The sequence below is a fragment of the Narcine bancroftii genome, chromosome 13, assembly GCF_036971445.1.
Source record: "Narcine bancroftii isolate sNarBan1 chromosome 13, sNarBan1.hap1, whole genome shotgun sequence".
In the NCBI taxonomy this organism is placed as follows: Eukaryota; Metazoa; Chordata; class Chondrichthyes; order Torpediniformes; family Narcinidae; genus Narcine; species Narcine bancroftii.
The window spans coordinates 65985171-66000104 of NC_091481.1; the positions used below are offsets into that span (position 1 = coordinate 65985171).

The 14934-nt window shown below is 45.5% G+C and overlaps 1 protein-coding gene across 1 annotated transcript in view; it reads right to left on the reverse strand.

Annotated features, from left to right (window-relative positions):
- Window positions 1-1763: 1763 nt before the first annotated feature.
- The window catches only part of LOC138748794 (uncharacterized), a 37545-nt gene continuing 24374 nt past the window's right edge, over window positions 1764-14934 (reverse strand). The window contains exons 7-9 of the mRNA XM_069909543.1: window positions 12466-13073; window positions 7281-7386; window positions 1764-4745 (exon numbers count right to left, since the gene is read on the reverse strand). Of these exons, the coding sequence (XP_069765644.1) occupies window positions 7294-7386; window positions 12466-13073 (701 nt within the window). The 3' untranslated portion in view covers window positions 1764-4745; window positions 7281-7293. The remainder of the gene's footprint in view (window positions 4746-7280; window positions 7387-12465; window positions 13074-14934) is intronic.

The window sequence follows — 14934 nt, forward strand, 5'->3', positions numbered from 1 at the left end:
AGAATATATGGGTTTGGAAATATCTTAAAATATTGTATATGTTTTAGGTTTTTTTGTCCCCTTGAAGGGACTGGCTGGGGGGTTTATTATATTGTACAAAAACCTTTTTTTCTGTTGTTGCTATTGATTTTATGTTGTTTTTAAAAGTTTTAAATAAAATGTAAAAAAAAATATTGGATGAGGACATGTTGACATAATCCAGAAGATGATGCACCCCCTTCATTTCCAGGGGATTGAACAGCAATTAGCAAGCGGGTGACGTTCTCCCCGTGTCTGCGCAGGATTCCTCCGGGGGCTCCAGTTTTCTCCCACCGTTTGAAAAGTGGGGGGTGGTTGTAGGTCAATTGGGTATGGGCTTGTGGGTCAAAATGGCCTGTTACCATGCTGGAGGTCTAAATTTTTAAAAAACAGTTAAAGCTTTAGCTCACTCCTGAGAGAATGAACCACTGCTGGATGGGATTCATTGTGATTCTTAGACTGATGGAGTTACAGTCTTTAGACAGGAAGTTATTGGAACCACATGGTAGGTACTGTGATTGTTTTAAAATACACATCCTTTCTGGCCCCTATTCCAAACTCCAGATAATCATCGCAGAGAGATACAGCATAGATACAGGCCCCCTTGGCTCTAGGTCCCTTATTTTGGGATTCGTTTGGATCGAGGAGCCTCAAGCAGGGGAAATATCAATTTACAGCAACCCTGGAGAGGATTTTGCCACATTTTGCCTCGTTCTAAGACCACAGCTTTAATTCTAATCTATTTACTTAATCTTTAATCTTCAACTATATTTCTCATTGATAAAAATGTTTTTAGTAGAGTTAAAATATTGTATCTGTATTCTTAGTAAGTTAACTGTGGGTTGGTACAGGTTAACACACAGGTCACAGTACATTTATAGAGAACCATGGTTTTCATAGAAGAGTTCATTCTCGCAGTCGACGTGTCTAGGATGCACAGAGCTAATGGATTTTAAGTGGGTCTTAATTATTCAAGAACTACTGAAGGAAGCCATCTATATTTTAATCAAAGCCACTTAAGCCTCTGGAACAGAGGTTGTTATGGATATGGAGTGGTTTTGAAAAAGGAATAGAATTTTGGTAGAAATAAAAATTGGGACTCACCTCAGTGATTATGTAACAGTCACATAATTTGGAGAAATATATTACTGAATTTGGACATGTTGAGTTCAGTTTTGGAAGAGTTCAATTTGGAGAGTACTGATGTCAAACCCTGTGACACAGCGGTTGAAACCTTGTGGAAGATGGGGTTGAGTTACAGTTACCAGAATTGGTGCTGCTGTTGTGTGTAACTCCTGGGAAAGGGGGAACACAGGATCAGAGACCTTTAAGGAATTAAGGAAATCGATTTCGCTGACTCTTTGAAAAAAAAGACAGATTTCTACTGAGTCCATTTGTGTTTGGCCACTTCATTTAACTCTTGTCTGGATTTGTGAATTCATCGTGGAAGAAAATAGCCACTTTGTGAGTTAAAAAAAAAGCCTGAAGATATAATGTTTAAAAGTGTTTTATAATTATTTCTGAATTGAGAATTTAAGACCTTCAAGCAAGACTAAAAGATTGAATCTTCAGAGGACTTTAATCTCACACACACACACACACACACACACACACACACACACACACACACACACACACACACACACACACAATGTGGAAATGTAAGTTTAGAGTTAAGTACGTTTAGAGATAAGCAAGAAATGTTATGTTGTTAATAGTTTAATTAAAAAAACTTATTTTGAATTTTCCATTGTCTGGTGAATGTTCCAGTGCTGTTCCAACATTTTTGCTAACAAAGTCCCTAATTAAAAGTTCGTAACACAATCCAGCCAAAGGTACATCTCTCTTGCAAAGCCCTCTTAGAAACTTGCAATTTGAATGACATCACCACTTCTTAGCTCCAAAGAACATTGGTAATCATGTTCTATATGTTTGAAACATTAGTTGGATCGCAGCTTACACCTGAGGGAAGATTTTTTTTTTAATTTAGACAAGCAGCACAGTAACAAGCCTTTTCAGCCCATGAGCTCATGCTACAGTCATGGGGAGAACATACAAACATCTTCAAACCCTGGTTGGTGGTGCTGTATCAGCATTGCACTAACCGCTCCATAACCTTACCACCCATTTATGAAGATGTTGCCAATTGGGAACACAGCGGAGGTGCAACTGAAACAAGCTTGGGTTGCATTCTTTGGAGTAGAGGAGGCGTTAATTGGGGTGTATAAAAGCTGATGTGCTGAGAGGGAAGGGCCTATTTTCCTTGTTTAGGGGATCAGAAGCCAAGGGGCATTTGAAGAAATTGACAGAAGGGATGAAAGAGGAGATAAAATGGGGCAGGACAGGGTCATAACTTGAAGAGTGGCTGCCTCTGCTTTGGAGAAGTCGGTTCAATCCTGCCCTCGGGTGCCGGCCCAATATCTTGAACTAAACCAGTCTCAGAGATCAGCGCAGCCGAAGGATGAAAGGAGGAAGAACTTCCCAACTCTGGGTTGCAATCTTCGGAATTCTCAGGCTGAGGGACGGAGTCTTGGTTGTTGAAAGCAGATAGGAGGTTAGGACAGGAAAGTGGCGCTGAGATGAACTCATGCACGAAACTAGCGTGGGGAAAGCTTTGGCTAATCAGCAGGAAATAAGAATCAGAATACAGAGATGTCAATGTGGTTGGCTACCGGATACCAGTGGCATTCCGCAGAGGTCGGTGCTGGGGTCACTTTTTACTTATATAAATTATTTGGATTATTTGGATTACACATTGCTTTCAACCCAATGTTACAAATTTGTGGCTAAATTTGTCGTGATACTAAAATAGCTGGTAGGGTACGGCACAGGGAAGAAAAATGGTTGAGAACCACTGCCCTAGGCTATAGGTGCTCTATGATTAGGTGGGGTGTGGGTGGAAAGAAAAAGTTTGAAAACTACAGTTTTAATCATTCCTCATTGACTCGTTATGTACATGGGTTTCAGAACTCCAAAAGGAAATGGGCCAATGACAATTTTTCCTCAAGCAATTGGGTCTAAAGCAGTGATTCTCAACCTTCCCTTCCCACCTTACTAATCACAAAACATTGATGGCACAGGGATGACTTAAAGTGGGGTGTTGAGTGGAAAGAAAAAGGTTGAGAACCATTGAATTGTAACTCTATCGGTTTCTATCCAGGATTATTTTTAAGAAATAAATGTTAAATCAACAATTATGGATGGATTTTAAAAAAAACATTTATATTAATTTGTGATCTTAGTAGACGTTGTATGCAGGATTATTATGATAAACAGTACAAAATCTTTTAAAGGGAAATAGGTATTTATCCTTATACAAAAAGTTCACCATTATTAAAAGTTTGCTTTGATTTTAAAAGAATAATAAATATGTTTTCCAAGCACACATTAACTGGACATGAATGTAGGCAGCCATAACATGTGAAGTATGGCCTCAGCAAGGAGATGCTACTGAAACTATGACATAATCAGGATGTTGCTTTCAGCCCAATGTGTTACTGATACATCCAGAACGCCATTCTCATTCACCACGGTGCAAGCTCCTTGGTAACCCCATAAACGAGCGAGCTCCTTGGCTGCACGTGGGAGAAACGGGACTGAGGTCGGACTTTTGAGAGACGATGGAGGGGACGGTGGGTACCAGAGCTACGCTTCACTTCCCACCCACCCTGGCTTCCAAGTTAGACCATCCACCAAGAGAGAGATGGTAGAGTGCCTCCCTCCCCGGACTCTCCCTCGCCCCCTTCCCCCCCCCCCCCGCTGAAGCTATCCCGCATCCGACTCGGGATGTCCCCACCTGCTGCATCCCGAGGGCCACCAACCCCCTCTCAGTCTCAGCTTTTCCCGGATCGAGCTCTTCCTTCTGTCATCCAGCAACCTCATACCAGAACGGAATGCATTGGAACATGGGCCTCGCTCAGTCCCCGCTCAGCAGGGAAAGCCAGGCAAGATAACACAACATCAGAACAGTTTAGCCAAACACAAGTCATTCCAATGGGTAAAATACAGTCAGTGCAATTCTTGAGATCGAATCAATCCATTATCAGCAAGATAATATGTGCAAAAAGGCCCACAAGCAATAGGTCACTTCATTCAAAGCTGCTCCCAACCTCTCTAGATGGGCCAAGCGGTCTGCTTCTGCAATTGTATTATTCTGACAAAGCATTGATCACTTCCATGGACCTCCCGATACAGGTATTGGAATTTCCTCTTGTAATTATACTTTACATTTATTTTTGTAACAAGACAGGAGATCATTCGGTCCATCACGTCTATGCAGAGCAATCCCAACCTTCCCCCACACCCCCCGCCCCAGACCCTTCCCCAGTCACTGGTGGGTACAGGTACGTGTTCGTGCACACTTGGCTTCCAGTTGACTGTCGCGGATGCTCTCCCTGGTGGGGCGGGGTCAGTTCCCTCAGGCGACCTTCAGTTAAAAGAGTGCTTCGATTCGATTCGCATGGCAAAAGGTTGACCAGTGAGGGAAGGTTCCTCGCCTGCCGGCCACAGTCGCAGCGAGACGTCCACCTGCCCACAGAGAGCAGTTCAGTTTTGTGTGGTGGGGAGGCAGTCTTCTCAGCTCCGGGGTAGGGCGGAGGGGGTCAGTAAAGGACTAAGGAGAACCGGCAGCTGCTCGTGAAGCTGGAGTGATGCATGGCTGGCGACTTTATGATGCAGCGTGAAGCACGCGGGCTCGTTCGGAGAGAGCCCGTGGTACAACATTTACCCTGCAACGCAAAGAGATGTGCTGGTCAGTGACAGTGAAGGCGGCCTTTCAACTCCCACCATCCAAAACGTAACGGGGGAGGGTTGCATGGGCGACACAGGCATGTGGACTGAAATGGCCTGTTACCGTGCTGCACGTCTAAATTTTAAAAAAATTTAAAATCAGAGAAACGCTACAATCTCAGCACTTTCACCATTTCTCCACAAGCTTTGCGCCTTTAAGTGCATCTTCACCTTTTTTTAAATTTGGGGGAAAAAAATGACCAGTCCCATTTTCTCCCTCCTTCAAATAATTTCCCAGGTGTTTCTGGCAAATCCCGGAGCTGCCAGGACTCTGGTTTGACCCTGACCCTCAGGGTCTGGGTGGAGTTTGCACCATCCTTGTGTAACACCCCGAGTGCTCCAGTTCTCCCCCCCTCCCCACCTCCCCTGCCCACAGATCTGGATTAATTTGTCCACTCGAGCACGGGATCAGGGATTGAAAGGCAGGTTGATGTGCATGGGAGGGAGAATAAATCATAGTGTGAGGGAAATAAGAGGATTGCCCTCCTGGGGGCCAGTATGGACCTGACCAGCCACATGGCCTCCTATGTGGTCAATGAGAGCAGGGCAGTCAGCAACCACGGAGAGAGAGATGGACAGTAAAGTATGGATAGTAAACGTTGCAAAATTTGTTGTTTTGAGGCAGCGCCACAGTTCAAACATTTCAAAAGACCACATTTCAAAAAATAAATAATAACAGGGCAAGAGAAAGACAAAGCGAGGCAGTAATTGTGCATCGTTGTTCATTCAGAAGTCTGATGGCAGAGGGGAAGAAGCTGCCCTTGTGCCGCTGAGCGCTCGTCTTTGGGTTCCTGATGGTAGCAGAGTGAAGTGGGCCTGGCCTGAGTGGTGGGGTTCCTTGAGGATAGAGGCTGTTTCCTTAAGTCACACCTGGTGGATGAAGACGGTGTTGCAGGCCGAGTTAACAAGCCTCTGCAGTTCCACCCCCACCTCCCATCCTGAACTTTGACAATTCCATACCAGACAGAATGGTCTCCACAGTACACCTGCATAAGTTTGAATCTCTTTTTTTTGGAAGGAATATATGGGTTGGCACAACATCGAGGGTTGAAGGGCCTGTACCATGTTCCATGCCGAATCTCCTCAAACTTCTCACAAAATATAGCCGCTGGCAAGCCTTCCTCGTGATTGCATCGACACGACTCTTTGCATCAAAGCACCGGACTGGAGCAAGCTCAGTGAATGCGTCTTCTCTGTTTGGCACAACAACTGTTCTCTACAGTTCCAAGATGAGAAATTCCAAAAGAGATTGGAGCCCAACAAGGCCGTTTGGCTGGCCTACGAGCGAGGCCTCAAATCCAGTGCCAGCCAGAAATCCAGCCCAATCGTGGCTCAAATGGGCAGGCGCTGGAGGAGAGTATGGGTGTCATGTGCCTTAAACCTACTCCTGGCCCTGCTTCTATGGACATTTTTAAAAAAAATACCATGAACTGTACACTGTCCGATGTCGTATGTTTCTATTAGAACAGTAATGCTCACACCATGTTCTAGTTTCTTAATTATTTTGCTTGTTACTCAATTTCATCTTCTTTCCCTTCACACCGAGAGGTTTATGTACTTAATGATCGATTAATATGGGTTTGTAAATACGTGTGCCCAGTATGATCGCCACTGAGTATCTGTGATGCTTATGCACACGAAGTCAAATTTTTAAAAATTTTAGAGTTTTTGAAAAGTCCGGATTCTCGGCTCGTCCAGATTTCAGGCATCTGGATTTTTGGACATCCACCGTACTGGCTTTAGAGAAGGTTCACCGGGCCAATTCCATCGATGAGGGGGTTGGTCTGTGAGCGGAGTCTGGGACTCTACTCACTGGCATTTAGAAGAATGAGTGGGGTTCATATAGAAACCCATTGGTGGGTGAGACCAGAACTAAGGGACATGGCCTCAAGACCCAGGGGAGTATATTTAGGATGGAGATAAGGAGGAACTGCTTCTGTCACTCCACCCCACCCCCCAGAGGGAGGTGAATCCTCCACCATTGAAGCAATGGGGGCGACCTCAGTAAATGTACTTGTTGGATAGATTTTTTTTACATAGAAGGGTAATTAAGGGATATGATGGAAAAGGCAGGTTGGTGGAGATCAACTATGATCTCATTGAATGGCGGACCAGGCTTGATGGCCCATTCCTGCTCCTGTTTCTTCTATTCACCACTTTCTACCTAACCTTCACTTGTCTACCAAGGTTAACAGAAGATGCACTGTCCTGCAGCGAAGTGGATCCCGTGTCTTTAACTTGGGTTTCAGACACTCCCCCCAGAACCACCTTTCCTTGTTTCCTCTACATCCACATCCCATTTTCCCTTAGACCACCACCAGTTGGTGCCCTTGACCTTGAACCGGACACAAGCTCTCCCTCCCCCTTCATCCTAAAACCCTTTCTCTTCAGTTCTGAAGTGTTAACTCGGGTTCCTCCCGCCATGGATGCTGTCCGACCTCCGAGTGCTCAGGTGGGCAACAAATCCAACTCACCCTTGGTTTCACATCACCGGCTCCACCTCTCTCTCCATAAACACAGCTGATGATGATCCACACTGACTGACGACAAGGGCTCCATCTCAGTCACTTGTGCCACAATCTAGGGGACCCACAGAGAAAGGACTATTTTAAAATAAAATGACAAGCAAGAGAAGCTCCGGATCTGCGTAGGCAAATGAATTATTCAGCTTCATTGCCCACTGCAGTTCAACAGGTTAAACCACATTATTCATCTGCTTCCATCCTTGTTTCCTTCTTGCTTTCTTTCTCCTCATTTGCTCAAGATTCTTATTCTGCATTTTTTTTTGGTGTTAAAAAATGCAAATACATTCATAGACATGGCACAAGCAATTTACTGTATACACAGTACATATACAAAATTAAATATTGTTAAATAATAGTCTTGGAGGAAATTGTATGTGCAGTTCCTTTGGTCGCTCCGCATTCCCACTGCCCGTGGGAAGAAGCTGTTACCCACCCCCTCATGATTTTGGCTCTGATACTTCTCGATGGGAGTAGCTGGTAGATGCTGTGTGCGGGGTGGTGGGAGGGGTCCTTTACGATTTTGCGAGCCCTCTTCAGACAGCGATCTTGGTAGATCACACAGATGGAGGGAGTGGTCCTCTCTGCCACTCTTATGGATCGGGGCCTCTGATCCGACACTCTACAGCGGCCGCACCCACACGGAAATGCAGCCGGCCAGGACGCTCCTGGTTGTGGAGACTGGGGGGTGGGGGGGGGGGGGTCAATGCCAACACTTACTCCTCATCCCTGATGGCATCAGAGCTGTGGAGGCAGTTAAGAGTCAACCATAAGGGAATTGGAGACACACAAGCATTTCCTTTCATGTCTGAACTAGCGAGATCTTGACAATAATCCATCGGCTTCATGTCACTGCCACTGAGACCAATTTAACTAATTCCAGTTCTATTTAATTACATGACTGTAACTTGAATCCAAAATCAAGCTCAGTTTCAGAACTTTTTCTGATTAATGTGAGAGCTACTGATCGTGGGCTGAAATGAAGAAAGGTTGGATAGACTAGGCTTGTATTCTCTGGAATTTAGAAGATTGAGAGATCTTATAGAAACGTATAAAATTCTTAAGCAGACTAGATGCAGGAAGGTTGTTTCCAATGCTGGGAAAAACCAGAACCAGGGGTCACAGTTTAAGGACAAGGGGAAAGTTTTTTAGGACTGAAATAAGGAAAACTTTCTTCTCTCAGAGGTTGGTGGATCTGTGGAATTCTTTGCCACGGGAAGTAGTTGAGGCCGGTTCCTTGTCAATATTTAAAAGTAGGTTAGATTTGGCCCTTGTGGCTAAGGGGATCAGGGGTTATGGGGAGAAGGCAGGAACCAGGTACTGATCAGCCATGATTATATCGAATGGCAGTGTTGGCTTGAAGGGCCAAATGGCTGACACCTGCACCTATTTTTTATGTTTCTAAAGCGGGTTCCAGATGCTGGGGACAAGGTCCAGAGAAGATGTGGTGGCGGGGGGTGGGGGGGTGGTTAAGAGTGGAGATGGATTTGATAGGGTCTTTTTAAAGAGATTTTTGGATAAGTACATGGATCTTGGATCATATTTATAATGAACAGAATCGATTCCCAGGAGGAACAGCCTCTCTCTAACTTCAAGTCAGAACTGGTCAGTCAAGGGAAGAAAATCTGTAACACTGAGACTGGGGTCAAAGAAAACATCCTACCCAGTACAGGCCCTTCGGCCCACAAAGTTGTGCTGAACATGTCCCCACTTTAATGGGGACATTTGTTAAGAAATAAATATTGGCCAGAAATCTGCTGTCCCTCCAACTGAGCCAAGGGAGAGGGAGTCTTGCTTTTAGCCCGCAGCTGAGACATAGCTTTCCCCTCAAATATCTGCTTGGACAGAGTCCTCAGGTATCTGGAGGCTCACATGGATATGATCAGGGACTTACAGCCCCTTACACCACCCCTCCCCTCCCCCCTCCCCTCCCCCCTCCCCTCCCCCCCTCCCCTCCCCCCTCTGAGGCGATCTATGAGACAGAAGACGCTTTCAGGTGCCTTCCCTGACGAGAATCCCCATGCAGAAGCGAATACAGCCCTGTGGAATGGTCTACCAGGTGGCAGCCCTGAAATCACTGTGCTGTCCACCTGAAAGGGACAAGCTGCAGGAGAGGCGCCTTGGAGTGCACTCTGGCTCCTATCAGCACGGGACATTGGGGCAGGGGCGGCGGGGAGGGGGAGCTGTCAATCAGTGGGAATTTGAGTCGCTGGATGATTGTCATCAGCCCGCCTGCCCCCTAGGCAGTTGCATTCAGGTGCCTCGGGGGAACTGCTCAGATGCGGAAATTATACCTCCTGGAGGAGGGTTGGTGAGTACTCCTCCGAGCCACGTTAGGCTCTTTCAGGTGGCCTCCTGAAAGCCGCATTCAGGTAGAATATGCGGGTTTACAATGGGGTATTCTGGCCACCTGAAAGAGGCTACAGGGATGTTGATGCAAGGGTGGCAAAAAGAAAGGCTTGGTGAATTGCTTCTCCTCCCGCTCCTTTTGGTTTCCGAGCTCATAGGAACATAGGAAGTAGGAACAGGAGTAGGCCAAAAATGGCCCATCGAGCCTGCTCCGCCATTCAATACGATCATGGCTGATCTAATTTATGACCTAACTCCACCTACCTGCCTTCTCCCCATATCCCCTAATTCCTCTCATGTAAAAATTCATCTAACCGAATTTTAAATAAGTTTAATGAGGCAGCCTCAACCACTTCCCTGGTTAGAGAATACCAAACATCCACTACTCTCTGGGAAAAACTATTTTTCCTCCTCTCTGTCCTAAATCTACTCCCCCGAATCTTGAGACTGTGTCCTCTCATTTTAGTTTCCCCGGCCAGCTCAAAAAACCTTCCTACATCTATCCTATCCATACCCTTCATAATCCTATATGTTTCTATAAGATCTCCTCTCATTCTTCTGAAGTCGAGCGAATACAATCCTAGACGATTTAATCTTTCATCATAAGTCAACCCCTTCATCCCAGGGATCAACCTAGTAAACCTCCTCTGGACCGTCTCCAAAGCCAGTATATCTTTCCTCAAATATGGAGACCAGAACTGGACACAGTACTCCAGGTGCAGTCTCACCAGTACCTTATACAGTTGCAACATTACCTCCCTACTCCTGAATTCAATTCCTCTCGCGATGAAGGCCAACATTCCATTTGCCTTCTTAATAACCTGCTGCACCTGCAACCTAACTTTTTGCAATTCATGCACAAGCACTCCCAAGTCCCTCTACACAACAGCATGCTGTAGATTTTCACCCTTTAAATAATATTCAGCTCTTTTATTTTTCTTGCCAAAGTGGATAACCTCACACTTACTAACATTGTACTCCATCTGCCAGACCTTTTCCCATTCATCCAGCTTAACTCTATCCCTCTGCAGACTCTCGAGTTTTAGCCTCATAGGTGTATTGAGATACACAGAAGCTGGGCTTACGGAAAATGTTTTTGCTGTTATAACTGTCGACTTCCACTTCCACTCAATTTGGTGTCATCCGCAAACTTGGCTACACCACATTTTGTCCCTTCCTCCAAGTCATCAATGTAAATGATGAACAGTTGTGGGCCTAACACCGACCCCTGTGGCACCCCACTTACCACTCTCTGCCCACCTGAAGAACTCCCATTTATCCCGACTCTCTGCCTCCTGTCAGACAACCAATTTTCAATCCAGGCCAATATACTTCCCCGGACTCCACTTTCCTGTAACTTACTGATAAGTCTCTTGTGCCTGTTTATCTGAAAGGATTCAAGTGGCAAAGCTTCAGGAGATGGTGGAGAAGTGACTGGCAGAGAAAACCAGAGGTCAATCCACAGGACCATAAAAGCAGCAACGTGGACTCCCAGGATCGTTGTTTAAAAGAGGGCCCGCAAAAAAAAAATCAGGGAGGACCCTTAACCCCACTCCCGCTCGCGGCATCTTGTAGCCTCAAGATACAGGAGTATCAGAACCAGGATGAAACACGAAAGTCCGCAGATGCTGTGATTGTATCAAAAATGCACAGAAATGCTGGAGGAACTCAACCGCATCCACTGGCGGTAAAGATAACCAGCAGTTAAATACCTTTACCGCCTGTGGATGCGGTGAGACTGGCAGAGTTCCTCCTGGATTTCTGTGTGTAAGAGCTAGGACCATCGGGCTGAGGCGCAGCTTCTTCCCACGGGCAGTGAGAATGCTGAACAGCTGCTAAAACAATTCTCCATGACTGGACTATTTATTAATAATATTAATTTTAATACACAGTATGTGTATTTGCAGTATGTACCTGTTTTATATCGGTATGTGTGTTTTGCAATGTTTTGCACCGTGTACCGGAGAGCGCTGTTTCATCCGGTTTTACAAATGACAAACTTCAACAGAGCCACTGGTGTCACTAGGGGGGGACGCGGACCGCACTGGGTGACACCATCAGAACGGATGATGCCAAAATGACTGCCTATAACATTTTTGTGCCATGTTTCAGCAGAAATTTATTAATTTTTTTTTGTAAATATATCCCTGTCGTCAGTTATAACAGCAAAAACATTTTAGTAAGCCCAGCTTCCGTATATCTCAATACACATACGAGGCTAAAACTCGATGCTCATTTACTTTTTTGAACCTTCGAACGGGCTCCGGTCAGAGCCGTCGTTATTCCCCAATGACAACGACGCTTCGAATTGCATGGTTTCGTCCGCACGCGCTACCAGCATATCGCGGTCATTTGTGATCCGATATCAATAACTTTTTAAGAGAATGAAGTAGTAATTAAAGGAAAAGAAGGATCTCATGTAACAATAAAGTTTAACATTAATTTTGATGTAGTTCTTAAATGTTTTTATTTCAAATTCTATTGTTTTCTTACCGAATTTTCACTTGAACCCCATTAAACGATGTAAATGTAAATACATCGAGGCTGTGTGTATGATATTGTAGTTTAAAGGTGTAATTTTAATTTTGGGGAATTACAATCTATGAGTAATGTTTTTTTGTACTAATGTTACTAAGGATTCTGTATGATCTGGTACGGGAGGAGGGTCACGCAAGGGGAGATGGGGGTGACACCATGAGTTACCGCACTGGGAGACACCAACCCTAGTGGGACCACTGAAGAGAACTAAACCAGCCATCATTTCCCTCCCTCAGAGAGGTCCACTCACCTGCTGCCGTCTCTGTCTCACCAAGCAGTGGATGAGAAACACATTGGCAAACAAGCTGACTATCAGGATGATCAAAGCTGCCCGCCACAACACTGGAGAGGGCACCTGGCCGCTGTGGGCATGAATGGGCAATGTTTGGCCTTCGCAAGCAATAGTCTGAGAGGTTGGGTCGCTATTGCTTTGGCTGACGTCGACTGAACTGGCATTGGTTCGGTTGCTGTGGCTTGTGTTGGTTATTGACAAGTGCAAACTCATTCCAATGGGCAAGGTCGCTGGTGGAAGTGGATAACTTTCATTGCTTAAGGCAGCATTGGTCAAGGATGGAGATGCACTGGTTAAGGCAGTTACGTTGCCATTGACTGCTGATGGATGTAGGTTACTTCCATTGGTTGAGTTAGTGCCCATGGAGGTCAGAGCTAGATTGGCTCTAACAGCCATGGTGGTCGGGGGCACATTGGTTGGAGACTGCGGATTTGTAATGTCGCTCGTGGATACTAGCTCATCAGTGGTGCTTGGGTCAGAGTGGGCTTCAGGGATGGAAATTCCCAACTTGTCCTCTGAAGCCTGCGTGAAATAGGTTGTTCTCGACGATGTGGTCTCAGTGTACCCTAAAAGGGGGATGCAAAAAGAAGCCAGTTTTCAGAGGGTGATGCTGGTGGTTTAATTGTATTTAGTACAAGAAGCCTCATGCCAAGGCTGTCCCCACTACCCTCCACCTTCCAGAGGCAGTAAAACACTGTGAACCTGGAGTCAAGTTGAGGCCAGATTTTTCCCCCCCAAAAATAGACTTTATTTGCATTATCCTATCCACAAAAGAAAAACTGTACAGTCAGTTCCCAGCCTTACATTCATGGTTACGGTAACCAAATGATAAATGTTCTGGTTGGCACGATGGAATTCAAGTAAAACAAAAACCACACAGTGAACTCAGCCAGTCTCACAGCATCCAGATGAGGTATAAAGATATATCACCGATGACTCAGAACTGAGTCCTTCTTCAACATACAAGCAAAAAGCAAGCGGGCATCTGAGTAAAGAGTGGGAGAGAAAGGGTGGGGGAGAAGTCCAGGCCAACAGCTGTTTATTGGAGTATGATAAGAGGAAAGGTGAGAATTGATGTTGGCTCTGTGAAAGGAGAGAGAGAGAGCTGAAGGAGACAGGGGGACGAAGAAGTGAGGGGGGGGAGCTGGAGGTGGGGGGGGGGTGTTTAACAGAAAATTGGAGGTTGATGTTAATACCATCTGTTTGGAGGGAGCCCAGATGGAAGATGAGGTGTTGTTCCTCCAATTTGCTGGTGGTCTCAGTCTGACAGTGCATGAGACCATGGACAGACATGTCAGCAAGGGAATGGGACAGGGAATTGAAGTGGATAGCCACAACGCTGTTGTGGTGGATGGAGCCGAGATGCTCAACGAAGCGAACTACCAGTCTGCGCCCAGTGTCTCCTCTACGTACCTCCTGATCAATAGTTCACCATCTGCAATTAATCCCAGCTTTCCCCCTGAACATAGTAGGCACGACACGTAATAAAAAAAATTTCCCGTGTTTCCTGTTCAAGGCAAACACAATGTTGGACGATTGGGTCATAAATGCCGGCCCCTCCAACTGCCAAAATCCAGAGGAAAAAAAATACTAGTGGAGCAGGGCCTCTGTAAAAATAGAAACTACTCGCTGGCAATGCACTGGTTTCTAAATGTTCCTGTTACAACATGAGCGGGGAAGAAAGGCTTTCATCCTATCAGACCCCTGCTGGTTCACAAAGCAATCTCATCACCCCATTCATTTTCCTGGCAGCCCATTCTCACGATATTCTAATTCATTGTCAGAGTACATACATGACATCACATACAACCCTGAGATTCTTTTTCCTGCGGGCCAGGCAGAATTACCACTGATTGGTAGTGCAAAAAGTAAACTGCACTACGTACACGTGTAAACAAATTAAAAAGTAAACAGACTGTGCAATACAGAGAGAGAGAGGAAACAAAAAATCAATAAAGTGCAAATGGGTCGTTAAATAAGTCCCTGATTGGGCTTATTGTAGAGAACATCTACGGGGAACGCTGCTGTCAGAGAGCAACAGCAATCATCAAGAATCCACCCCACCCGGCACACGCTGCTACCATCAGGAAAGAGGTGTCGGTGGCACAAGTCTTGCACCCACCAGGTTCAGGAACAGCTGCTACCCCTCCACCATAAAACTCCTCAACGACAAACTCAATCAGGGACTCGTTTCAGGACACTTACATGTGCACTTTGTTGTTTTCCCCCCCCCCCAACCCACCCTTTCTGCATCGTACAGTTTACTTACATTTCTTTATTTGTTTGCATGTGTATGTTGAGTAGAGTTATTTTTTTTGTACAGGAGAAAGAATCTCAGGGATGTATGAAACGTAATGTCTGTCACCATTCAAGTGCCTTGCTGTTGGACTCCCCCCAATCTTTTTTTTAATTAGAATATGTCTCTCC